The sequence below is a fragment of the Vanacampus margaritifer genome, chromosome 19, assembly GCF_051991255.1.
Source record: "Vanacampus margaritifer isolate UIUO_Vmar chromosome 19, RoL_Vmar_1.0, whole genome shotgun sequence".
NCBI classification, from domain to species: Eukaryota; Metazoa; Chordata; class Actinopteri; order Syngnathiformes; family Syngnathidae; genus Vanacampus; species Vanacampus margaritifer.
In genome coordinates this window covers 13,721,037-13,746,794 of record NC_135450.1, presented here as the reverse complement: position 1 = coordinate 13,746,794, position 25,758 = coordinate 13,721,037, and the positions used below count along the sequence as shown (strand labels likewise).

Below are 25,758 nucleotides of genomic sequence, written 5' to 3'. Positions count from 1 at the left end.
AAATATGGAGACTGGGGGGCTTGGCGACCTCCAGGCAGCCCGTTGGGGGGCACGCAGTCGCCGGCACCTGTTACGCTCCATTTCCCTAAAAGGAGACACGGGAGCCAATCAGAATGGAGAAGGGAGGCCTGCCGCACTGGACATCCCGGGGAATCTGTCGTCGGCAGGAGGGTCTGGGCCGTGGAGCTTTCCCACCCGCCCCTCCTTTCTTGTAATATTGCATCTCAGCTGTCTGGGTTTGCCTCTCCCCCTCCTCTCAACTCTTACGCATGCCAGGACGCTGGCGAGCCCCCTTAGACGACTCCTTGACTGTTGCTGGTCTCGTGTTACCATCATACCCATCAATCACCTACTTCGAGGGGTCTGAGGGAGCTTAGTCATATTAACACATATTTAACAGTCTGAACTGGGGAGACCCATGTTGAAAGTGTTAGAATGGTCAAAAAAAAATAAAAGTCATTTTCATAAAGCGTCCCTAATGACACGGTCAGAGTAATCCAACCCTAACCTTAACTCTACCACAGAAATCATTATATATATATATATTGTGATTTGAAAAATACTATGCATAGTATTCGTACCGTGTCATTCTAAGGCAACATCTCCCCATTTTGGTGGCGTCCTCAACACAAGATCCACTTAACTCCCTCATCTTTCAGAGCAGCACATATTTGGACTTCTGAGAACTCCCGAGCCCGCCCACCTTCCCCCCCCACCCTCAGCCCAAGCGTGCCGGGCCATATTTAAGGAACCCCTCGCACCCTGGTCCTTCGTCCCAGTGGAAACCCCAGTCTTGCATCGAACTCTCGGTGAGTCTGGTTTGTTGCTGTGACTTGACTTGTTTGTCTTTTTTTAAGAAGGGTTTCAGGACTACAATAGTATGGGTGTGTTTTAAAGAGGGTTTACTTCACAGGAAATGCTTTACGGGTTTTATGATTCTGTGCTTTTTTTTGGAGATGCTACAAAGTGAACTTAAGGATACAGGAGTAGGATGCGGTGCCGTTCTAAGATCACACTGAGATTTGATAGAACTGCAGAAAGAAAATACAGAGGATTATTTTATTTTATTCCAACTCCCTCAAATCCAAACGTCCGCTTGGACATTTGGAGATTCCGCACTAAGCAGCGGAATGACAACAGCTGAGGAAAGATCCGGATCCTCGCTGCCACTTATCTAGGAACGCATCACCTCAGCTGTTAAGTGGCTGTGGTTTAATGATGAGATACAGAGGGACGAGTGCGGGGGACGACAGGGGTCCCAAGACTAAAAATAGAGTCCTGAACAAGGGTTGGAGGCATTTCCCATTTTGGCTAGATACAGAGAAGAGATGAGCGCGCTTAAGGATTTCTTAAGATTGTAAAACTAAGATCACTCCTCCTCTATTCCAGAAGGCCAACCAAGAACAGACCAAAATGTGTGACGACGACGAGACCACCGCCCTCGTGTGCGACAACGGTTCTGGCCTGGTCAAGGCTGGGTTTGCCGGTGACGATGCCCCCCGTGCCGTCTTCCCATCCATCGTTGGACGCCCCCGTCACCAGGTTAGCGACCTCAACCAGGAGAAGCCGCGTGAGCATCGATTTCCTTCTTTCCAGAGAGACTGAAATGTGTTTTCCTCTCAGGGTGTGATGGTGGGCATGGGTCAGAAGGACAGCTACGTGGGAGACGAGGCACAGAGCAAGAGGGGTATCCTGACCCTCAAGTACCCCATCGAGCACGGCATCATCACCAACTGGGACGATATGGAGAAGGTGAGGATCTGCGGTACGACCAGGTAGATATACGGGCACCACCGTGTCAAATTGCTGACAAACTTTTTTGATTGGTCAGATCTGGCACCACACCTTCTACAACGAGCTCCGTGTGGCCCCAGAGGAGCACCCCACCCTGCTGACCGAGGCCCCCCTCAACCCCAAGGCCAACAGGGAGAAGATGACTCAGATCATGTTTGAGACCTTCAACGTCCCTGCCATGTACGTGGCCATCCAGGCTGTCCTGTCCCTGTACGCCTCCGGTCGTACCACCGGTGAGATTTCCTTTTTTTTTTTGCAATTTGGTTGCGAGATGTGGTCGGACATTAAGACGGCTTTTGTGTGAACAGGTATCGTACTGGACTCTGGTGATGGCGTGACCCACAACGTGCCCATCTATGAGGGTTACGCTCTTCCCCACGCCATCATGCGTCTGGATCTGGCCGGTCGTGACCTGACTGACTACCTGATGAAGATCCTCACCGAGCGTGGCTACTCCTTTGTCACAACTGGTAAGAAAATTTAGAACTCTACGTCTTGTCATCCAAAAGCGATGACCAAAAAACTGATGAACCTTTCCTCTCTCAGCCGAGCGTGAGATCGTGCGCGACATCAAGGAGAAGCTGTGCTACGTCGCTCTGGACTTTGAGAACGAGATGGCCACCGCCGCCTCCTCCTCCTCTCTGGAGAAGAGCTACGAGCTTCCCGACGGGCAGGTCATCACCATCGGCAACGAGCGTTTCCGCTGCCCCGAGACCCTCTTCCAGCCTTCCTTCATTGGTGAGACCTGACAAACGCACACCGTGGCCAGTTACTGCCTCAAGAACAAGAAGTTTTCTCAGAAAGTAACACTAAGCCCCTACGTAGGTATGGAGTCTGCCGGCATCCATGAAACCGCCTACAACAGCATCATGAAGTGCGACATTGACATTCGTAAGGATCTGTACGCCAACAACGTCCTGTCCGGCGGTACTACCATGTACCCGGGTATTGCTGACCGTATGCAGAAGGAGATCACAGCCCTGGCACCCAGCACCATGAAGATCAAGGTGAGCAATAACAACCGGCTACCATCAAATAAAACAACAATAACCTGGCTATTGGTTAATATCACCTAACTGTGCTCCGCCTTTAGATCATCGCGCCCCCTGAGAGGAAATACTCTGTCTGGATCGGCGGCTCCATCCTGGCCTCTCTGTCCACCTTCCAGCAGATGTGGATCAGCAAGCAGGAGTACGATGAGGCGGGCCCCTCTATCGTTCACAGGAAGTGCTTCTAAATCTCCAACCGGCGCCAAAACAACCTACACTGCAACTTTCCTCCCCTTGTCTGTATTTCTACTGTGCCTGATGCTGTATATAAATGTACCATTGTAATAAAAATAGCATAACAAATAACAGTAATCTGCAGTGTTTTTTTTTTTAAAGTAGCAATACACTCTATGTGACTATGCGGATGAAGATGTTACATTTTTTTTTTGTCTTCACTTGGGTCATGGGTGAACTGGAGGCTAACCCAGCTAACGGCTAATCACAGGGAACATACAAACAAAACATTCACACTCATATTAAAACCTCTTTCGAATTTCAAGAGTCTTCCGCTAAGATAACATGTATGGTTAGGTACGTGGGAGGAAGCAGGAGTACTTAGCTACCCATGCTAGCACTGGAAAAAAACATGTCACCTCTACACACCAGTACGGTACCTCTCTACTAGTATATAATGCTTTTGAAAGTTTGAAGCCTAAAACAGGTTAGCTTAGCTTAGCATTAAGAAAAGGAAACATTAGCTTAATTTTTAGAGGGTAAATGCTTCACTATCCAATATATATTTTTAAAAGTATTGTAGCATACATGCTAACCTCAGCTGCATTGTGCTTATTTCTACAGGATACATTAAATGAGAATACTTTTTTTTTTAAACAAACAAAAAGAAATTTGTATTGGATAGTGAAGCATTTACCCTCTGATGATAAAGCTAGCGTTTCTTCTTCTTAATGCTAAGCTAAGCTAGCCCATTTTAGGCTTCACGCTATCTATAACATTATACACTACTCAACAAAAAGTTAGGCATCGATTTAGTTTTTGAGTTAAATTTCAGTATGATCCTAAAATGAACTGCAAACGTTACAAGTGAACTTGATTTGACCATGACATGACAAGTTTTCAGTACTTTTTAGTTTTACACAACTCGCTGCTCTCTAGCAAGTAGCAGAAAGGCAAAATCCACAACAGGTGATGTCCGTGAATCGACCCGAGTCACCCAAAAAAGCACAGAAGCGAAAATTCGTTGACGTGTTTATGCTTCACATACGCACCTGTTGTGAATTTTGTCCTTCAGCTCCTTAAAGTACAGCAATTTGGGCAAAAAGATAACGATAAAGTCAAATTATGTTCACCTGTAAAGGTTATAAGACACTTTTGGTCCATCCAAAAAAATGTCACTCAAAAGCTTCATATTCCAAACTTTTTGTGAGTACGGTATAAACTAAGCTGCGTCTGCCACGACAAAAACAAGAATCCAAAGAGTACTCTGATGTCCCAGCATCCCAGAATGCAACATCACATCCTTGACAGCTGTGTGCAACAGGTGATATAAACGATCCTAATAAGGCTGCATTCAACCAAGTGAGCATCGTGTGTTCAGGAAAAGCTGTGGAACTTTGCTGTTTTTAAAAATACTCTCTAACGTTTTTTTTTTTTTTAAAACATGAATATTACCGACAGTGCCGCCGCTCGCTTGCACCTTCAACTCATTCATGGAATAAATGTCAAAAATGTTGTGAGGAAAACCAAGAGACTTCTCGTCAGCGGGACGAAGGTTTTCGGTGTTCCGGTTCAGAATTTGTCGAGGACTTTTATTCCTGAATTTGGCTTGGTTCCTTGGTGAGTGCAAAAAGGAAAAAAAAGAAAAAAAAGGATTGTGTTAATTTAATACACAGTTTGGGTTTGTCTTTGAATTTTTTGTGTCTCAGCTTTCTGGTAGACACTTGTATGTTTCTTCTGGAGCGCGCCGGGACGGTGGGCCTCTTCCGAAAACCAGGCTCTCTCCCTCGCATTCAGACCCTCCGAGTAGGTGTCCTCGCAAACGGCGGGAATGGCCGATCTTGGTTTGAGCCGAAATGTTTGTTCTTGATCCTAATTTCAGGCCAAGCTGAATGGCGGCAAAGGCTGTCTTTCCGCAGCCTTCGCCTACGACGTGGCCACCCTCGTCAAGCAGTTCTGTAGGGAGCTGCCAGAGCCTCTGATTCCCGCAGAGATCCACATGGCTATGCTAAAGGCCCAGACGTTGGACTCGGTGCAGGACAGGACCTCAGCCCTCCAGCTGCTGTCCTGCTTACTGCCTGCCAGAAACTCCTCCTGTCTGCATTATCTGCTTGACTTCCTGTCCAAAGTGGCACACAGGTTTGAGACTTTTCGGAGGCGGTGAAGATTTTTCTTATAGTTTCTTACCTGTCCTACGTTGTCGAAATTTGTTGTGCAAGTTTTCTGGTACATGCAATAGACAATTTAAAGAAGTGAAGTCCAACATTTGCTTTAGAATGTTCTTTGTGGCACAATTAGTCTAAACATTTTAGTTAACAGTCCGTTTGTGGAATCTAAATTAATCAGCAAAATCCACCAATTTCTATCCATCTCGGGACGGCCATTTTTGTCACTTATTGTCGACTTGAAATGACATGGAGGTTGTCGGATAACAACCAATCACGGCTCGGCTTGCGGCCGTCACATGACCAAACTTAAAACAGGTGAGCCGTGATTGGTTGTTACCCGAGTAGCTGTGATGTCATTTTCAGTGGACAGCAAGTGGCAGTAAAACACAAAATGGCCGACCCCTGAGATGGACTAAAAACAGGTGGATTTTGCTGCTTAATTCATATTTCCCAAATGCAATATTAATTAGATTAGCATAGAACATTATTGTAAGGATTTTTTTTATTATTATTTTTTACTTTTCAGATTTCTATTACAATGCTGTTTGGTTGAATCCAAATTTTTTGTCAAATTTATTTTTATTTAATTTTTTTAAAACAATGTAGTGAAACTGAAATTTATGGCTATTTAAATTTGTCAGATGTGAGGAAAACTTGATGACCAGCTCCAATCTGGCTACAGTCTTTGCTCCCTGCCTCCTCCCACCACCCAACAAGGAGGAGCTGTCTGAAAGACGCTTCGAACTCCGAATTCTTGTCCTGTGCACCTTCATCGAAAAGCCGCAATTGTTTGGTAATAATCCCATCAACGAGTTCTACCATTTCACCCAATTAAATTTTTTTTTTTATACATGTTCATCAGGTGTGATTCCACCTGCCGTCATGGATAGCATGGAATTCCTGACGAGCTGCCATTTTCTGAAGGATGCACAGTCGAAGAAAGCGAAGAGACACAGCTTGAAAGGTTGACATGAAGACGGACAGTAACCCCGAAACAATCCTCACATGCTTTACTTGCTCCGTTTGCTTATATTCATATAGTTTTGTGGTGTGTGAAGACTGTACCCCAGATTCAAGCCAAGTCGAAGATCGGGCCGGCAGCCCCTCAGCCAAACCACGAGTCCAACCTGGGAAGAAGGCCGACCCTCAGGAGGAGCGTCGGCCAGGAGACTTTACCAAATATCACCTTGTTTAGAACCTGTGTGTCTTGTGAAGGTAAATTAGAAAAAGGAAAAGTTAGGATTCTTGTATGGACTTTAACTTTGAACTGCTTTTATACACAAAGATTTATCACCTGGAGCTGCCATCTTGGATGCCTCAAGTCAACAGTCTTCACCTAATAGGATAAAAAGGTATGTTACAATGATAAGTATTCAACTTGGTGGGCTTTGGTTTCATGGACGTGCATCTTGGCCTTTTCCCTAGGCTGGTCCAAGGACAGGAAGTGTCCTCGCCTGTGTTCACTGGCGTGGGCAAGCTGCTGGCGTCTTGGAGTAAACGCATTTCTTTATAACGCGTACCTGATGCTAATGTAGCATTTTTAAGACTTACTGTTATGTTAACAATTTTAAATTTAAATTATTGGTTTATTTTATTCAACTCTCAAACAATCCATCATTCACACCAAATAAAAGGTTTTCGTCAGTGTTTACCTGCACATTAATGGTACATGTACTGACTTTGTACAGTATTTGCCAGTGTCACGTGACTATAAATAAAACAATGCAACTTGTAACCAGTGTTGTCATTATGGCTCACTTTGACCAGTAACATGGGTTAAAATAGTTTATGATTTTTCATTAGGGTTTTGTTTGCTTCCCCCACCACCCCAGGTTTCATTAATTATTGGAGTATGTTTTTATTTTATTTTAATGCTTTTAGTTCGTTTTTGTGTGTGTGTGTTTTTTTTATATTGTGCATATTTGTCGACTAAAAAAACGTTTCCATTTGCCCTCTGAGGCAAACAACGTAATGGCACACTACACAGTTCGTCACGGCTGAAATTCGACCCCCAGTTTCCATCGCTGCTTGATGGAAGAAAAAATAAATAAATATTGGTTACAGAGCCAATCAGAAGAGAGGATCGAAGCTTGCTAAGCATCCGAGGCTGGTCCAGCGTCCACTGGAAGTGACGTCAAATCTCCTTCAAAATATACAAAGCTCTCACGTTATCACGACCGAGCTCGTAGCTGGTGTTGCTAATATTCTCCGAATGTGCCAAAAAAAAGCAAAGGTGGGGGATCGTGCAAAGGTGCAAAATGTAGCTTTAGGAAACTGGTTCATAATGCTGCATGCATTTTGCAAAGCTTTTACGTTGAAAAACGGAAGTCGAAAGATTCGTTATAGTGGTATCTTGACAGACATCGCGCTCAGTCGCCAGGTTTCTTTTATTGACATAAGGTAAGAAAATTGCTCATCTTCTAATTATAGTAGCTAGTAATTTACGGTGTTTTAATTTAAAACACCACATTACGTCGATGTGAATAAAATCAGGTCATATTCTCTTATTCACTAGTGATGCTGCATTTGCAGGCCTAATGGCTTGTTTACACAACAGATTTAGTCCACGCGATTCGATTCTTTAGCGTTTAGAATAAAATGCCCTTTAAGTTAATCTTTGCTTACTAAAATTCTGTAATCACTACTCGAAGAAAATAATATTTGTTCCCCCTTTAGCATCCTCGGTGTGTTTATTTTGTACACCTGCAGATGGCGGAGATGAGGTCGGCGGTGCGTTCACTGCTGCTCGGGCTTCTGGTGCTTCTGCAAATGGGCGGTGCGCCGGCCCGCAGTGCCCCCGGGTCGGATCAGGTGTCCGTGTCCGAGGCCGACATCCAGCGGCTCCTTCACGGCGTCATGGAGCAGCTGGGCATCGCTCGGCCCAGGGTGGAGTATCCCGCCCACCAGGCTACAAACATCGTTGGGCCACAGAGCATCCAGGGTAATGTGACATTTTGTTGAGGGCTTTAAATAAGCCAGTTTTTTATTTTATTTTTACTTTTAAATGAAGACTATGTCCCCCCCCCCCCCCCCCCAACCTTTGTTCGATGAAACTGGCGCAAGCAAAAGTATAAACAAAATAAATAAATAAATCCTTTTTTAATTTTTTTTGTTTTGTCATAAAATATTTGCAGTGACTAGACAAATGTTGGTAAAAACTCTTCTGGCTATAGTGCTTGATTTTTCTTTTCTTTTTGCCATTAACCGCACCACATTTTTTTCCCACTAGGTGGTGCTCATGAGGGGCTGCAACACCTCGGCCCCTACGGAAACATCCCCAACATTGTGGCTGAACTGGCAGGTGACAACGTTCCCAAAGACTTCAGCGACGACCACAGCTACCCAGATCCTCCAAATCCTTGTCCTCAGGGAAAGACTGGTAGGATTGAGCATTCTCTGCACAATCTTACGTTCGAGCGAGACTAAAATGCACGTTCGCATTCACAGCAGCAGACGGGTGTTTGGAAAATGCTCCGGACACGGCCGACTTCAGCCGCGAGTTCCAGAAGCACAGACACATTTATGGCGCAGGGAACGAGTATCCCGCTCTGATGAAGTGGGTCAGTACATGTTAAAGTTACTAACTCATACGATTCTTTTTTTTTTTTTTTTTTTTTGAAGTTTTTGCTCACTAAAAGGATTGTAAATTATATGTGCAACTGTTTATTAATTGCCATCTGAGAATGATGGTGGTTAGAAACTTGAAGCAGTTAATCAAAGCTGAAAAACAAACTTGTGTGTAATTTGTGGTAGCTCGCCCGTTAGTTGTCATCTGGGAATTTGAAGAAGTCATTGATTTGCGCAATGTCTTTTCAGAACAAGGAGCGTTTGTACCAGAAGCTGAAGGGAGGACCAAAGAGAAGAAAAAGGGTATCTAATGTTTTTTTTTTGTTACAGCAAAATATCTTTTAAGTATTTAAATTAAAAACAGACTCTCTCTATTCCTGATTCATTTTGATTATTCATTTTTAATGTGTGTGCAGAGTGTCAACCCGTACCTGATGGGCCAGAGGCTTGACACCGTTGTCGCCAAGAAATCCGTTCCCAGTTTCTATGAGGAAGAGGATGGCGAGGCGTCGACCACGTCTGAAACTATCAAAGCAACAAATTAAAGCTTTGCAACTATCCCCCCCCCAAAAAAGACATCTTGTATTTTAACTCATTCACTGCCAATGACGCCTATAGACGTCAAAAATTCATTTTAACTATTTCTGTTAGTTTAAAAAATGTTTGCACACTTTTGTAAACTAGTGTATGAAAACCTAGAATTTGTTATTGTACATTTAGAACAGATATAACATTTGTGATTAATCGTGAGTTAACTACTGAAGTCATGCAATCAATTACGATTAAAAATTTTAATCGCCTGATGCCCCTAATTTTTAATATTTTTTTGTTTTTTTAAATCACGTCAGGCTATTTTTTTTTAATATTAATTAATCTCTTGACTTCAATTGCTAACTCACGATTAATCACAAATGTTATATCTGTTCTAAATGTACACTAAAAAAATTCTAGAATTTCATACTCTTAACAAAAGTGAAAAAAATGTTAAACTAATAGAAGTAGTTCAAACGAATTTTTGACGTTTATAGCCGTCGATGGCAGTGAATGAGTAAAAATTATGTGGAAAAAATCATGTTTGAGGTTCATAACTGCTGTTTGTTGATGTTTTAAGATTGGGGTGGGTGTGACTAACTTATAAAATGGAAGTCAAAAATATATTTACAATGTGATCTGTGCACCCCCACAAGTCTAAAGAAGGTATTGTGATTAATATTGCGTTTGTAGAATATAAGTAAAAAAAAAAAAGCAAAATCCAACCATCTCAGGGGGCGGCCATTTTGCCACTTGCTGTCACTGACAATGACATCACAGTTTCTCATGACTCAGGTAACAACCAACCACAGCTCAGCTCTATAGTCACATGACCAAACTCGGGGAAAAAAAGTTGAGCCATGATTGGTCGTTACCTGAGCAACTTAAGATGCCATTTTTAGGCGACAGCAAGTGGCAGAACAAGACAAAATGGCCGCCCCAGATGGATAAAAACGGGTAGATTTTGCAGCTTAATTCATATTCCACAAACACAATTTTGATGTGTTCACCCTGTAAAAAAAAAAAAAAATTATAATCACACCTGACTATCAGAATTTGTCAATTTAACACATTGGTAACTTTAGTTTGATGGTGATTAAGGTAAAGATGTTACTTTCCTTTCATGAAAACATTGTGTAACTCGAAAAATATCAACCAATGCTTGTGTTGTCAGTGAAAACTCAGATGTCATTTAATTACATTACTTAAATTTAATTCGTTTTTTTTGTGCATCTTAAAATGACCTCTCAATCACTAGAATGAGGTCACATCCACAAGAACTGATTACACTTGATGGTTTTATGTACACTCTTATCACAAAATCTTTTAGTGGAAGTGAATCCTTTTTGCTGTAGCATGTGTCTGCTTGTCCTGCTAACATGTAACTTTAAGCAGAGAAATCATTTCATTTCTTATCTTGTAAAATTAATAATAAAAAAAAAAAAATGCAGTGACGACAGTGGTGGTGGTTATTTTTTTCTTCTTTTTGTTGTTGATTTGGCTTGTGGGCGTGTTTTCAACCAGAACCAGAAAGTTGAAACATCACTCAAGAAAGCCACACAACACAAGACACAACATCCAGAGCAAACACGCTTGGATTTATTTCAGTCGAAAACTAAGCAACAGGTAAGCTCTAACGTCAAATTAATAGTTTTAAATGATGATGACGGCCGGAATTGTATCGTGCGCGATGCGTGCGTATTTATTACCTGTGCGTAAAACGCCTCCTCGTTTCCTTTCAGCTTCCACGATGACAAGCCGGTGTTTGCTGACCTTCCCCCCAGTTCTCGTCCTGCTGCTCAGCACGCCGACGAGTACGCACGCGGCGGCCACCTTTCAAGGCTCCTTCCCGCACCCGAACAAATCCAACCCGAACGAACCGGAACGCTGCCAGCAATCGCCGCCCATCAGCGGCGGCTTCGTCTCCCGCGTGATGGCGCCCGCCGCCGCCGCCGCCGTCGCCGAGGAGGTTTTGGAGTCCAGTCAGGAGGCGCTGCACGTGACGGAGCGTCGGTACCTGCGCTTGGACTGGTGCAAGACCCAAACGCTCAAGCAGACGATCCGCGAAGACGGCTGCCTGAGCCGAAGCATCATCAACCGCTTCTGCTACGGCCAGTGTAACTCTTTCTACATCCCGAGGCACATTTACCAGGACGGGAACGCGTTCGAGTCGTGCTCGGCGTGCGTACCCAGAACTTTCAGCACGGTCACGTACACGCTTTTCTGCCCGGGACAAACGCCCAGTACCAGGAAGAAACGGGTGCAGCGAGTTAAGCAGTGCAGGTGCACGACTATAAACACGGATTAGACTTGATGGGGAGCTTTTGTCTTTTGCGAGCCCGACAAGCGGAATTTGCTGAAATGAAACAAGAGGAACAACAAAATTGACATCTTCATTTATAATTACAACTATATGGACTAAAAAAAATAGTCTGAACGTTCGTGATTCATCCATTTCATGAATTACTCTTTAAGTGTAAATACACGTTGATGAATTTAGATCAACGGGGTAGATGCCACGGACTTCCGACTTCCGGGTTTTACACTTTATCGGCGGGAGGGCGTCTCGGCTATCTGAAATGTTTCGGACACTGAGACGGAGACTACACGCTTGCAGCCTCGCACCCGTCGACGGGAACGCGCAACCGAGGGGCACAAAGGCGGAAGCGCAAGTACTGGGACGCGGCCCACACGTCGCAAACCGGAAAAGGAAACAACGTTGATGGGTGAAAACCCGGAAGTTGGAAGTCCCGCCTCCTCCGTGGCATATAGTCCATTGTAGAACTACAGTCAAGAAGGCCGATATTCACTTTCACTAAAAGGGAAAATAAAACATCCAACTATTAACAATTACTATTGTCGAAATGTCTTTAAGCACGTGTTTATTCAACAACTTTCAGATTTACAAAATGTTCAAGTTCTAACAAACATTTCTGGTAGCTCCAGTGGTCATCAGCATATTTTTTTTTAAAAAAAAAAAGAATAATGAAAACTTAAAATAAGTAAATATTTAAAAAAAATTCTACAGTAAATTAAGTTTTCCAAAATGTTAAACGATCTAAAATGTAAACTTGTCATGTATCTTGGTTTTAAAATCAAGTTTGCATCCCTGGCTTCCTTCCACATTCCAAAAACTCTCATGTTAGTTTAAGACTCCAAATTGTCAATAGGATGCGAGTCTGAATAATTAGTCCTTATTAAAGGTTCCACAGTACATAAAACATCATTTTTTTTGTTTTTCATTCTCTAATCACGTGAGAATTTTAAACTGAGTTCATGTTAGCTTCTTTCTGTCGCAGTCGTTCTTTCTGTTGAAAATAAAAATGATAATCAGTGGATAGATATGAATTCATTCCTTTGCGTATGGATTTTGATTGAATTTGTATTATTCAGCATGTGGGTGTCAAGTGCCACACGTACCAGACTGTTTGGGATTATCTTTCGGGTCTCCACTTTCTTCTCTGATGTGATCCTCCTGACTGACTGCTGGGCCTCTTTTAACCTGCAGTAGTTCAACAAAAAGATTAAAATTCTAGAGGAATGCCGTTTGGACCCTACTCATTTCTGATCATAAAGCAAGTCTCTCCATATTAGGCCCATACACCAATCAGTGTTTGGATGATATATAAGTTGAATTATTTACTCATTCACTGCCATTGGCGGCTATAGACGTCAAAAATTAATTTGAAATATTTCTATTTGTTTAACATTTTTTCCACTTTTGTTAACAAGAGTATGAAAACCTATTTTTTTTTTGTACATTTAGAACAGATTTAAAATTTGTGATTAATCGTGAGTTAACTATTGTAAGTTATGCGGTTAATTACAATAAAAAAATTTAATCACCTGACATCCCTAATATTTAATAATCTTTTCTTAAAATAAATAAATAATTGTAATTATTTTCCTTATTTTTTTTAAAGAAAAGATTAAAAATGAGGGGTGTCAGGCGATTACCATTTTTAATCGTAATTAATCGCATGACTTCACTCGTTAACTCACGATTAATCACAAATTTTATATCTGTTCTAATACAATTTTAAAAAATCAAGGTTTTCATACTATACTATTGAAATCATGCGATTAATTACAATTTAAAAAAAATTGCCTGACGCCCTTAAATTTTTTTTTCTAGAGCTCAGTATTGTTCATTCGATTTGACATCATCATTTTTTTAAAAAAAAAATGTTTTTTTACATTTGCCTGACACCCTTAATTTTTAAAAATATTTTCTTTAAAAAATAAAAATAAAATAAAAAGTCTAGGATTTCATACTCTTGTTAACAACAGTGGAAAAGAACCAAAGTATCATGACACCAAAGGAAGAGGTTTAAACTCCCTCTAAAAATGATAATACTGTATTCTACTGTCTATGTATATCTCCTCGCGGTAGTATACCTTTCTTTATTGAAGTTTCGATTCTCCCGCTTCCACCTGGCCTTGAAGTCGGCGCAAAACTCAAACCACAGCATGAAGAAATAACTAGACGTCACCTCCTTTTCTCCCGCTTTGGGCTTCAGCCCAAAGTACACACACAAGTCCTGGAAACTGGGCAACCAGACAGGAATTAAAGCGTCTAAATAAAACAATCCACAACACTGAGTTTTTTAAAAATGTATTTAAAGGGCCAAAGATGTTCTTTCTCTAACCTTTTTTGCGCTGTCGTCAACTGATAGGAAGCTCCGACTTGTTCTTTACGTGCTGAAAGGAAATTTGCACGATCAATTGCTAGCTTACATGACGGTAGCAAGCTTGTTAACACATTATCTTCTCTATATACAAAAAGTAGTTTAATGGAGCTAACTGTGAGTTTACAATGACTGCAACATGTATGCTAATTTATGCTAGCTTGTTAATGGCGTTAAGATAGCATTCTTTTGTTGTAGGACCTGTTTATAACCATAGCATTAGGCTAGCATTCTTTTGTTGTAGGACCTGTTTATGGCGTTAGCATTAAGCTAGCATTCTTTTGTTTGATGAAATTATTTGGTGTTTAAATTTACAATGTTTAATTTTCTTTTGTTATATGTGTCAGTTTCACAGCAAACGTCAACGGAGTGGCAAATAAATAGCTTGAAGCGATCACACTTTTATTTAGCATTCTTTTGGCGTAGAAACTGTTTATGGTGTTAGCATTGAGCTAGCATTCTTTTGTTGTAGGACCTGTTTATGGCGTTCGCATTAAGGTAGCATTCTTTTGTCGTGGAAACTGTTTATGTCGTTAGCATTAAGCTAGCATTCTTTTGTTTGACGAGCATTATTTAAATTTACAACGTTCAATTTTCTTTTGTTTTATGTGTCAGTTTCACAGTAAACGTCAACCGGGAGTGGCAAATAAATAGCTTGAAGCGATCACACTTTTATTTAGCATTCTTTTGTCGTAGAAACTGTTTATGGCGTTAGCATTAAGCTAGCATTCTTTTGTTGTAGAACCTGTTTATAGCGTTCGCATTAAGCTAGCATTCTTTTGTCGTGGAAACCGTTTATGGCGTTAGCTTAAAGCTAGCATTCTTTTGTTTGACGACATTATTTGGCGTTTAAATTTACAACGTTCAATTTTCTTTTGTTTTATGTGTCAGTTTCACAGTAAACGTCAACCGGGAGTGGCAAATAGCACGCTTTGATTTAAAATGTGTGGGTGGGCAAAAAACGACATAAAAATACTGTTTGTATGGTCCCGCTATGTCATAAAATAAAGCGAATGACAGACATGTCATAATAATAAATGAAGAAATGCCTATTAGTGGTTGCTCAGTTTTCTGCTAGCATTCTCTAGATGTTTATTGCACTTTGGGATTCTGACTGAAAAACATCTTGAAACATTTGCAATATGATTTTTCAGGAAATGTTTGTGATGTGAACAGAGCGTTGCGGGCGGGAATTGGACAAATGGGGTAAACGGTAATGAGTATATCGCATGTGATTTTAGATGACTTAAAAAAAAAAAATGAAATCCCAACAATAGTTATCTCACGGCTTTTCTTTCGACGAAGCAGGCCACTAAGCTAAATAAATAGCCCTGCCTAACATGTGATTCATAGTTGTTTGGTTATGTCAAACTGAAAACACTCACCACTAAGAAGAAACGTCTCCATTCGGTCTTTAAACGGCTGCAGATGTTCCTCGGGGGAGTCCGAGCAGACCTTCTGCACATCCTTTTCACATCCTTTTTTTTCCAAAACAAAACCAACCATATTAGAAATAGAGAGCGTCTTTAATACTGGACAGCACACTAATGACAAGTTACGATTGTTTATTGACCCGGTGAGAGCCGGAAAGACCGTAAGACAACGGTTTAGTGGACAGCAGCACCAAACCCTTAGAGGGCAGGAGTGAAGGTTCGAACTGGTTCAAAATCCAAAATTTGGTTCACTCTGATCAAGAAATGTTCAACCCAGGATCGTACAATTCAGAATTCAGACGCGTCCCAGAGTTGAAACTGCCGAGATGCGGTTCTCGTGAGACGGCCTCAGAAAGGTGCGTTAGAGGAAAACGAACTGTACCTGGGCGCGAGGATCTTATCAGCCCAACTTCCTCCTCAGATCTCCACTTTTTGATCCACATTTGAGATGGCGACTGCAAAAAAACTCAAGTCCTTCTCCCCCTGCATCCAATCAGCGGATCAGAGGAGCCAGTCTGCGCGGGCCAGTCATAATACAGGCTGCCCCCCACCCCCACCCCCACCCCATCTCCCCCCACCCTGACGCTTGATCAACATCGGCCAGATAAGATTACAAAAAAAATTACTGTTTTCAATGTGGATTTGTGTAAACTGTGGACGTCGGTATCTTCGTCTCCTTTGTGCGGCCACGCTTTCTTTCTTTTGTGTTTGAAAAGTTTGTTTCTATCCCACTGAAGTGGGTTACGGACCCGCACGTAAACAAAGTTGCCGGTTGTGAAAATACTTTGGTTTGATGCTGTATTAGGTTTCAGTTGACTCACGAGTAACAGATTTGGAAAGAAATAATAGTTTTACAAAAAGCTCACAGGGATTGATTGATCTTGTCTGAAGTCATTTCAGGTCATTTTCGATCAACTTGGTAGTCAAAAATGCTTCAAATGGGAACAAAGAAATGTTTTTAATTTATCTCACTAGGGAGACTATTTGGGGGACTTTCTAAATAAACACAAAGTTCTTGTTACTACAAATAACTCGGTCGTCGAAATCGGTCATCGTGAGTGTTTATGACGTTTCGATCCTTTCGGCAAGACATGCTGGCTAATGTTAGCTTAGCCGACCCAAAACATTAATGGACACAATGCTTAACAGACCTTTGGAAGATCCAAGGTTTTATATATAAAAATACTGACAAGCATGTAGAATTTACAGGAAATAACTGTCCAAAAAAAGTTGCCAGCTAATTATTGTAAAATCTCAGTAAATTACTGTAAAAAATTAGGCATATCAAAATTATTTTTAATTATTTTTTTTAATTATTTAGTTAATTTTTAGTTAATTTTTTAGTTAAATAATAAGTTCCTTTAACACCACTAATTTTTTTAATGCGCGATTAATGACTGCCCCTTACATGGAAAGCCTGAGGTAGCTGACACGTCCACATCAAAATTTAGCAGTAATATATAATATATGTAATAATAATGCATATATTTGTGGACACTGGGGTTAAGTTATATTATACAATTTAAAAAATGTGCAGAATTCCCCAAGTTACTTCATGTTAAATATTAGATAGCTTTGAATATGAAAAGAAAAATGCACTGAGCTGTCAACGTCTTACAAATGCAATTATGCCATCTAGTGGCAGACAAATGACCTCAAGACAAATCAATATCACACTCCTTTTTTTAACCACACAGTACATGTTTTTAAATTTTAACTCAATTTTATGAATTATTATGAAATGACTGTATCAATGACCAGCCATATTTCTATTAGTTTAAATTTGTTTTCTACTTTTATGTTAACAAGAGTATGTAACGGATACAAAATTGGCAATTAATCGTGAGTTAACTATTGAAGTCATGCGATGAATTTACGATTAAAAAATGTAATCGCCTGACACCCCTAGTAAAAATCTATTACTGTAATTTTTTAAAACTGTAATTTATATACCTTAAAAACAAAAAAAAAAGTTCAGTACAGTAAACGGTAATTTATAAATTGTAAAAATTCAACATTCAACAAGGATTACAACTCCGCCTGGTAGCTTTTTAAAAAAATTTTTTTTTTATATATACCAAGCCACAAGCGAACCTAGTAAGAGTGAAGAGCAACAATGACGACGGTTCAAACAGACGGTACAATGAGAAGCCGCGACGGACCATCCAGATTGCGCGGCCGTTTGGCTTGATGAAGCCGATACTAACAAAGCTGTGTTGAAAGCTAAAGAAAGCAATCTCGGGCGCACATCTCGGGGGCCACACTGGAGCCCGGACCGATACAGCCGAGATGGTTACGGGTCCGTGTGGAGGCCCCGTGCACAGATGGCGCAGATACGAGAGGTCTGGAGATTACGTAAGTGGCAAGCTACGGTCTACCTTGACTGGCGACAGGACCGGCGCACAAAGGGACGAGAGATCTGATGGGCCCGAAGGATTAGAAGCTGGATCTAAAAGGCGCCAGGCCAGTATCGGCTCCAAGACTCCTGCTAGTCTCTCGATACAGACGCATAGCGAACGCAAACAAATGCATCGTCGCAAACGGGGGAAATAATGCAAGATTCTGTTGAAGGCCTTTCGTCCAAAGTATAAACATTGACAGCTGCATTGATTAGGGGGCTTCTTAGGGGGCTTCTTAAAACAAAAACACACAACAAAATGACCGCTAATTCTCTCCTGGTCACGCAGTATGCGAGTAAATATCTGTAGGGGTGATTTGTTGTTTTTAACTCATTCACTGCCATTGACGGCTATAGACGTCAAAAATTCATTTGAACTATTTCTAATAGTTTCACATTTTTTCCCCACTTTTGTTAACAAGAGTATGAAAACCTAGACATTTTTTAATTGTATTACAACGGATATGAAATGTGTGATTAATTGTGAGTTCACTCGCAAAGTCATGCGATTAATTACGATTAAAAAATTTAATTGACTGATGCCCCTAATTTTTTAATAATCTTTTTTTTAATATATAAAAAAAGACTATTAAAAAAAATACTAAAATTATTATTTATTTTTTTTTACACAAAAAAAAAGAAGATTATTAACTCATTTACTGCCATTGACGGCTATAGACGTCAAAAATTCATTTGAACTATTTCTAATAGTTTGACATTTTCTCCCCCACTTTTGTTAACAAGAGTATGAAAACCTAGAAGTGTTTTAATTGTATTACAACAGATATAAAATGTGTGATTAATCGTGAGTTCACTCGCAAAGTCATGCGATTAATTACGATTAAAAATTGTAATTGCCTGATGCCCCTAATTTTTTAATAATCTTTTTTTTAATATATAAAAAAAGACTATTAAAAAAATACTAAAATTATTATTATTATTTTTTTACACAAAAAAAAAAGAAGATTATTAACTCATTCACTGCCATTGACGGCTATAGACGTCAAAAATTCATTTGAACTATTTCTAATAGTTTGACATTTTCTCCCCCACTTTTGTTAACAAGAGTATGAAAACCTAGAAGTGTTTTAATTGTATTACAACAGATATAAAATGTGTGATTAATCGTGAGTTCACTCGCAAAGTCATGCGATTAATTACGATTAAAAATTGTAATTGCCTGATGCCCCTAATTTTTTAATAATCTTTTTTTTAATATATAAAAAAAGACTATTAAAAAAATACTAAAATTATTATTATTATTTTTTTACACACAAAAAAAAGAAGATTATTAACTCATTCACTGCCATTGACGGCTATAGACGTCAAAAATTCATTTGAACTATTTCTAATAGTTTGACATTTTCTCCCCCACTTTTGTTAACAAGAGTATGAAAACCTAGAAGTGTTTTAATTGTATTACAACAGATATAAAATGTGTGATTAATCGTGAGTTCACTCGCAAAGTCATGCGATTAATTACGATTAAAAATTGTAATTGCCTGATGCCCCTAATTTTTTAATAATCTTTTTTTTAATATATAAAAAAAGACTATTAAAAAAAAAAACTAAAATTATTATTTATTTTTTTTACACACAAAAAAAAAGAAGATCAGGCATCAGGCGATTAAACTTCTTTAATCATAATTAATCACATGAGTTCACTAGGTAACTCACAAATTTTATTATATATATATATATATATATATATATATATATATATATATATATATATATATATATATATATATATATATATATATATATATAAATTTCTCTAGGTTTTCATACTCGTTAACAAAAGTGGAATTTTTTTTAAACTAATAGAAATAGTTACAATGAATTTTTGACGTCTAAACCCGTCAATGGCAATGAATGAGTTAATTGAATGACTCCCAAGAAAAGCGAGGAGACAGTAAAATGACACACCTGCTAGATCTCGCCCAAGCCTCCTTAGCTCCGCATTGAGGTCCTCAAAATTGAGCTGTGATGCCAGGAAGACGTCTTGAGGTTCAGGAAGTGGAAAGGTACTCTTGTCTGTCCCGGCATTCTGGCAAAGAATCATTAAAGCACAGACGACCGCGCTTGGACTTGAGTTCGTAAGACAACGAGCGTTTATGTCTTTTCATGATACTACCTTGTCAACATTGTGAAGGTAATACGACACCACGTAGTCCACAAGGCTGATGCGATTGTCCTAGAGGGCGAAAAAAAAAAAATGAAGAAAAATGTTGCTCTTCAAAGTACCCGATGAAAATGAAAAATCGAGACCACAGCTGTTCCCCAACATTCGAGGTTCGATACCCTGCTCTTGACATCTTTAAGTTTTGGAAGGATCTCCAGCCCGAAGCCGTCAGCCTGCCCTCGAATCCTGTTGCCGCCGTTCATGTGATTGCCCAAAGCCAAGATCAGACCAAGCACTTCCTTCACGCCATTTTTTCCCAAAAGAGCCTTCATATAAAAGCACACGGGCAACTTCCTGTTAAACGAGGCCTGTTCAGTGACAACAATTTAGTGAGCACTTCAGACCAAAGGATTTTGTCTCCTGGAATGTATAACTTGACCTCTCTATATATACATGGGTACCAGATCCTGAAATTTTAATTAGGGATTGGCGAATAATGACACCAGGTATCAATATTGGGCTGATAACCGGTCTTATTTCAAGGCAACAGTAATCGCAAGGCCGCCCTCTTGTGGCCATTTTATAATCAGGAACCAGAAATGAGAACTTAAAGGAAACGAAAATTGTCATAAATTTCATACATTTTTAATGGAAAATGCAATATTGGGGGAGATTTTATACATCGAAGGTAAGGATGGGCAAGTATTAACGATACCAGGTATCGGGCCATTTTACTATCAGGAACATGAAATTAGAAATAAGAATAACAGAAAATTGCCATTAATTTAAGGCAATTTTAAGGAAAAACACAATGTTGCTTTAAAATGATTGAGTATTGTTTTTTTTGGAAAGACATTTTTTTTTATACAATATTATATTTCCTCGTTGCTATGTGAAAAACATTCATGTCCATTTTTTCCCCATTTTTTTTTACTTTTTAGATTTTTACTAGAGCTGTCAAACAATTACATTTTTTAATCAGATTAATCACATTTTAGAATTTTGATTAATCACGATTAACGTCAAAAATTTATTTCAACTATTCCTATTAGTTTAACATTTTTTTCCACTTTTGTTAAGAAGAATATGAAAACCTCGAATTTTTTTATTGTACATTTAGAACAGATATGAAATTTGTGATTAATCGCGAGTTAACTAGAGAAGTCATGAGATTAATTGCGATCAAAAACTTTAATCGCCTGACGCCCCAAATTTTTTATAATATTTTCTTTCCTTTTTTTTTTTTTTCTTTTTAATTCATTCAATGCCGTTGACGGCTATAAACGTCAAAAATTTATTTGAACTTACTTGTCAACTTACTTACTAACTTTACATTTAGAACAGATATAACATTTGTGATTAATCGCGAGTTAACTAGTGAAGTCATGCGATTAATTACAATAAATTAAAAAAAATGCCTCTTGCCCCTGATTTTTAACAATCTTTTTAAAAAAAAGGAATTTATGGCTCTGAATGAGTTAATAGTGCGATTAATCTGCATTAATTCATGATTAATGTGATAATTTTTTGTGATTAATTAATCAGTTAACGTTTTAACAGCACTCATTTTTATGTTTTTGGGACGTCTGCATTCAATTTCATCCCAAAAACATAGAAATGTAAAGTAAGTGTTTATCACATAGCAGCGACGATATGTAATAATAATAATAATAATAATAATGAATGTTTTCATGGGGACTTGCATCATAACCACAATACAGTAGATGCTCTTATATGGGTGTTTCCTGTTCCATGTTCCTTCCTACCTCACACACAGATGCGATCATGTCCAGTTTGTGCTGAACGGACGCCATCCCATCATTAAAGGCTGCCTTGAAAATGATGCAGCGAGCCCGGCCCGCGAAATCCGGAATCTGCGAGAGCTCATACAGGAACCTGGATGGCACAAACATCCCACACGGGGGACGATGTGGTTATCAATAAATTGTAGTTGTTCACACGCAATCAACCACACTTATGCTGTGCTTATACTGACTGCTCAGGTTTGTCCAAGTGCTTAACCTCTTCTTCCTTGGACGTGTTGTAATGCGTCTTGATCTTCTCCAGCTCCTGTGGCTGAGCTCTCTGACATATTGACATTAGCATTGGAGTGACATTTTCATACACAATTGCTCAATAACTCATTCACTGCCATTGACGGGTATAGACGTCAAAAATTCATTTGAACTATTTCTATTAGTTTAACATTTTTTTGCACTTTTGTTAACAAGGGCATGAAAACCTAGAATTGTTTTTTTATTGTACATTTAGAACAGATATCAAATGTGTGATTAATATTGAGTTAACTAGTTAAGTCGTGCGATTAATTAAAAAAAATTATCACCTGATGTTTCTGAATTTGGCAATTTATTATTATATTATATTATTAGTATGGGATTTTTTTTTTAATGGGCTTTAGGTGAACTGATGAATACACACACGCACGCACGCACACGCACGCACGCACGCACATGCTCACCCACATATAAAAAAAAAAATATATATATATATATGTGTGTGTATGTATATATATGTATATGTATTTTTTTTTTTAAAAAAAGAGAGAAAGAAAAAAAAACATTTAAAAAAATTTTTTTTTTTTAAAAAGGAGAGCAATGATGATGTCAAATCGAATGAACAATACTGAGCTCTAGAAAATAAATAAATAAATAATTATCACCTGACGTCCCTAATTTTTAACAATCTTTTCTTTTTTCTTTAAATCGCGTCAGGTGATTAAAATTTGTAATCGTAATTAATCGCATGACTTCAATAGTTAACTCACGATTAATCATAAATTTTATATCTGTTGTAAATGTACAACATTTTTCTCTCCAGGTTTTCATACCCTTGGAAACAAAAGTGGAAAAAAATGTTAAACTAATAGAAATAGTTCAAATGAATTTTTGACGTCTATAGCCGTCAATGGCAGTGAATGAGTTAATACTACTATGTAATACGCACATTTTCATAAAGCGCCTCAATAGTCTCAAGGTCCACCACGGAGTTATCCACAGTCAGAACCGCTGCAAGAAATAAAACAAAGAAAGGTCACATTTGCAAAGGAATATATGAAAACTTTATAACGAGAGGTCCGTTACTGACCTTGTCGGATATCTTTCATCTCTAGGTGGAGGCTTGATATAAGGATGCCCACAGCCTGAGAGCGCTTACCGTCCAGCAGTTTAATGATCTAACACACAAACACATGCACACGGCTGAGGTTCGGGGGTCAAATCCAGAACGTCGTGGTGAATAATATTCCACCATGCCGCCTTAATAATGACATGATACGTAAACGTTACCTTCCTTGCTTTTGTTTTCTTCTCATAATTCTCCACTAGTGGTTTTCTCTTGAGTCGTGTGGCGGTTTTGGCAAACAGATCCTCAAACTCAACCGCGTTCATGATCTGCGGTTCTTCCAAAACATTCCACAGCGTGGTGTTCCTGAGAAAGAGACAAAAACAATATTGATATTATTTAGTCAAAACCGCAGTTCCATTTGTATTGTCTTTACATATGAATTTGTTTTTCTCATTTAAAAGCATTTTTAATGTCATTGAAGTTCACAGAGGTGGATACAAATTCTGTTTATTTTATTTTTATTTTTTAAAACTATTTTTATTTGCTTTTAACATATTGTTCATTATTGTGATCATAGTTTGCACTCCAGTATTTGGTAAATCAGTTTCGCTTTTTGGTGCATGTGATCGGGCTGCTAGATTGTATCAGTGTCGCCTACCGATGGCGTCACGCTACGGGATTGGCTGGAAATATCCGTTTACAATTCTTCAATAAAGTTTTTTTTTTTCATCCGTTTGACGTCAAAACATTGGAAAGAAAATATTAAAGATGTCATTTAAATAACAAAATGTATGGACTAAAATAGTAAAAACGTAAATAAACCTAATAATATAAAAGCAGGATTCTTGAAGATTTAAGAAAAAAATAAAAAGTAAGATTGAAGCGCCGTCGAGTTTGCCGATGACGTCAGTACAGCAGCGCTAAAAAAAAAAAAAAAGCGCGATTCAGACTCACTTCGGTTTGTTTTCTTTTTTAGCAGTTCACAATTCACAATACATCACAAAAATAGTCTAAATGATAAAAGGACCACATTAGCAATCTAAACTGACAATATTTGTCACAGCTCAGGCAATTAATTTGTGTATTTATCATTTATTCAATCTATTTATTCAATATATCTTGCTTTTACACTCTTAGGTTTATTGACGTTTTTACAATTTTAGCCCGTACATTTTGGTATTTAAATTACATCTTCAATATTTCCTTTCCAAGTTTTGTCATCAATTGGATAATTTCTAGCCAATCCTGTAGCGTGACGTGTTTGTTAGGCGACCCCGATACGATCTGGCAGCCCGATCACATCTGGTACCGACACCGGCATACCTATCATACTAGTTAGTACACGTTTTTTAATTTACCAAATATTCTATATTTTGTTTAAAAACGTAAGAGATTGTGTTGAATTAAAGAAAGAGTTGTTTTTGTTTACTCAAATATTACAAAAAGAGGGAAAAAATAGCAGCATAAATAAATAATTTTGTAGAGTACTCACTATTGAAAAGGGTGGGAGGGAAAGTAAAATAAAATAAAAATCCGCAAGTGAATCGCGAAGTAGCAAGGGACCACTCAGTAGTACAATGTGTGGCTGTAAACATACTTGTTGTCCTCAATATGAATTCTGGTCCAGTACAGAGGCTTCATGGGACGCGAAGGCTCAACCACAGGTTTTCTGGGAGTCGCCGATAAAGATGGCGGCATCGATGAAGTGACAAGTGAAATCGTGGATGGAGGGGGTGGAGGTGGTGGGGGCACTGCAGCTGACATAAATTGAGCAGGTGGAGGCGGCGGCGGCAGTGGCGGCGGCAGGGACGATTTCAATATTTGTGGAGTGATAATATTGATCGGTGCATGATGTCCCACAGATGGACACGGCGGGCCTCCTTCTCGCGGCCCTGCCAGGCTCGAGCTGATGGAAGCCAAGTCTAGTTTTTTAGGGGTCACCCTGTGCTGATTTTGGGTGCAGTCTCTCTCCTTCCCATCGTCATCACTCTTGACGAAGTCCTCCCTGTCAGTTTGGATGCAGACGGCGCGGGAGTCTTTGTGTGGAAATGTGTCATCTTGTGTGGACACGCCAGCGTCTCTGAGCTCGCCACGTCCGAGGGCGCCAAACTGAGCCTGCAGCTGAGTCAGGGTGCGCTCCAGACGGGATACCGTGACCTCATTTTCAACCTTTAGTTGAGAGAGTTCCTGGCTGAAGTCCTCCTGAAATAGTGGTCAACAAAGACAGATCAGTCACACTCCTATTTGTCACCATGTACTTATTTATTCATCAATATTTGTGAAATGAAGCTGAAGTCTGTTGATAATTTGTGTGTTTAACCGATGCTGAATGAAACCAGTTGTGTGAGTTAATTTGTCCCCGGGGGCTCTCGAGCAGGTTCACCCAGACTGTGGAAAGCAATTCGACTTTACTTTACCTAACAGAACAATATTATCTTTCACACTGACCTGTAACCTCTCCACTTCTTCTCTGCATTCTCGTTTCAACTGCAGAAGAGCTGCCTGGTGCTCTAAAATCAGACAGCAATGGAGCCATTTTTTCTATACAGTGGTTCGCTCAAAGTTGCACTGACAAATTTCAACCGCTAGAGGGCAGGAGAGGCCATGTGGTCGACCAGCAGAAACTAATCAGAATGGTGACTCATTGGTTTCCATCCAAATGTTTCGAAATTTTTATGCGAATTTTGTGAAAACGCACAAAACGGATTATGCCCGTTTCCATCCGCTCTTTTTTTGCGAATATGCGT

The 25,758-nt window shown here is 39.4% G+C and overlaps 5 protein-coding genes across 7 annotated transcripts in view; 4 read left to right on the top strand and 1 right to left on the bottom strand.

Moving 5' to 3' along the window:
• Window positions 1-735: 735 nt before the first annotated feature.
• On the top strand, window positions 736-3,149 carry actc1a (actin alpha cardiac muscle 1a). 2 transcript variants are annotated; one of them, XM_077552267.1, is made up of 8 exons: window positions 736-809; window positions 1,390-1,542; window positions 1,624-1,752; window positions 1,832-2,027; window positions 2,103-2,264; window positions 2,341-2,532; window positions 2,620-2,801; window positions 2,888-3,149. In XM_077552267.1, exons 2-8 carry the CDS (start codon window positions 1,414-1,416, stop codon window positions 3,029-3,031), a joined length of 1,134 nt encoding a protein of 377 aa, XP_077408393.1. In that variant the 5' UTR covers window positions 736-809; window positions 1,390-1,413; the 3' UTR covers window positions 3,032-3,149. The 2 variants fall into 2 exon arrangements, with proteins under 2 accessions (XP_077408393.1, XP_077408394.1); XM_077552268.1 differs by having other exon boundaries at window positions 787-809; window positions 1,393-1,542.
• Window positions 3,150-4,356: 1,207 nt separating this feature from the next.
• Window positions 4,357-6,920, top strand: LOC144039821 (inactive Rho GTPase-activating protein 11B-like). Of its 2 annotated transcripts, none has more exons than XR_013289542.1 (8): window positions 4,357-4,637; window positions 4,727-4,823; window positions 4,900-5,156; window positions 5,827-5,978; window positions 6,048-6,149; window positions 6,244-6,400; window positions 6,471-6,537; window positions 6,611-6,691. XR_013289542.1 is itself a non-coding variant. In XM_077553519.1 (8 exons), exons 1-8 carry the CDS (start codon window positions 4,462-4,464, stop codon window positions 6,696-6,698), a joined length of 1,113 nt encoding a protein of 370 aa, XP_077409645.1. In that variant the 5' UTR covers window positions 4,357-4,461; the 3' UTR covers window positions 6,699-6,920. The 2 variants fall into 2 exon arrangements, 1 of the variants encoding a protein (XP_077409645.1); XM_077553519.1 differs by having other exon boundaries at window positions 6,227-6,400; window positions 6,611-6,920.
• Window positions 6,921-7,426: 506 nt separating this feature from the next.
• Window positions 7,427-10,738, top strand: scg5 (secretogranin V). The gene is made up of 6 exons (XM_077553521.1): window positions 7,427-7,585; window positions 7,895-8,126; window positions 8,415-8,564; window positions 8,633-8,745; window positions 9,002-9,055; window positions 9,169-10,738. The coding sequence occupies exons 2-6, from the start codon at window positions 7,895-7,897 to the stop codon at window positions 9,295-9,297; spliced, it is 678 nt and encodes a 225-aa protein (XP_077409647.1). The 5' UTR covers window positions 7,427-7,585; the 3' UTR covers window positions 9,298-10,738.
• A 31-nt stretch (window positions 10,739-10,769) lies between these two features.
• Window positions 10,770-12,136, top strand: grem1a (gremlin 1a, DAN family BMP antagonist). Its single transcript, XM_077552188.1, has 2 exons — window positions 10,770-10,909; window positions 11,026-12,136. The coding sequence occupies exon 2, from the start codon at window positions 11,034-11,036 to the stop codon at window positions 11,589-11,591; it is 558 nt and encodes a 185-aa protein (XP_077408314.1). The 5' UTR covers window positions 10,770-10,909; window positions 11,026-11,033; the 3' UTR covers window positions 11,592-12,136.
• Window positions 12,137-12,148: 12 nt separating this feature from the next.
• Window positions 12,149-25,758, bottom strand: part of fmn1 (formin 1) — a 56,357-nt gene continuing 42,747 nt past the window's right edge. The window contains exons 9-23 of the mRNA XM_077552172.1: window positions 25,460-25,521; window positions 24,609-25,213; window positions 23,233-23,374; window positions 23,033-23,120; window positions 22,892-22,953; window positions 21,924-22,012; window positions 21,694-21,823; window positions 20,107-20,253; window positions 19,940-19,999; window positions 19,732-19,852; window positions 15,357-15,449; window positions 13,933-13,984; window positions 13,682-13,831; window positions 12,704-12,785; window positions 12,149-12,591 (exon numbers count right to left, since the gene is read on the bottom strand). Coding sequence (XP_077408298.1) covers window positions 12,547-12,591; window positions 12,704-12,785; window positions 13,682-13,831; window positions 13,933-13,984; window positions 15,357-15,449; window positions 19,732-19,852; window positions 19,940-19,999; window positions 20,107-20,253; window positions 21,694-21,823; window positions 21,924-22,012; window positions 22,892-22,953; window positions 23,033-23,120; window positions 23,233-23,374; window positions 24,609-25,213; window positions 25,460-25,521 — 1,928 coding nt within the window. The 3' untranslated portion in view covers window positions 12,149-12,546. The remainder of the gene's footprint in view (window positions 12,592-12,703; window positions 12,786-13,681; window positions 13,832-13,932; window positions 13,985-15,356; window positions 15,450-19,731; window positions 19,853-19,939; window positions 20,000-20,106; window positions 20,254-21,693; window positions 21,824-21,923; window positions 22,013-22,891; window positions 22,954-23,032; window positions 23,121-23,232; window positions 23,375-24,608; window positions 25,214-25,459; window positions 25,522-25,758) is intronic.

Bases quoted from the DNA above. Each gene is read 5' to 3' on its own strand.
- actc1a (XM_077552267.1), top strand. From the start codon at position 1,414: ATGTGTGACGACGACGAGACCACCGCCCTCGTGTGCGACAACGGTTCT. The intron at 2,265-2,340 runs GTAAGAAAATTT...TTCCTCTCTCAG, and splicing joins CTACTCCTTTGTCACAACTG to CCGAGCGTGAGATCGTGCGC. The intron at 2,802-2,887 runs GTGAGCAATAAC...CTCCGCCTTTAG, and splicing joins CCAGCACCATGAAGATCAAG to ATCATCGCGCCCCCTGAGAG.
- LOC144039821 (XM_077553519.1), top strand. From the start codon at position 4,462: ATGAATATTACCGACAGTGCCGCCGCTCGCTTGCACCTTCAACTCATT. The intron at 4,824-4,899 runs GTAGGTGTCCTC...TCCTAATTTCAG, and splicing joins CTCGCATTCAGACCCTCCGA to GCCAAGCTGAATGGCGGCAA. The intron at 5,157-5,826 runs GTTTGAGACTTT...TAAATTTGTCAG, and splicing joins CTGTCCAAAGTGGCACACAG to ATGTGAGGAAAACTTGATGA.
- scg5 (XM_077553521.1), top strand. From the start codon at position 7,895: ATGGCGGAGATGAGGTCGGCGGTGCGTTCACTGCTGCTCGGGCTTCTG. The intron at 8,565-8,632 runs GTAGGATTGAGC...TCGCATTCACAG, and splicing joins TTGTCCTCAGGGAAAGACTG to CAGCAGACGGGTGTTTGGAA. The intron at 9,056-9,168 runs GTATCTAATGTT...ATGTGTGTGCAG, and splicing joins GACCAAAGAGAAGAAAAAGG to AGTGTCAACCCGTACCTGAT.
- grem1a (XM_077552188.1), top strand. From the start codon at position 11,034: ATGACAAGCCGGTGTTTGCTGACCTTCCCCCCAGTTCTCGTCCTGCTG.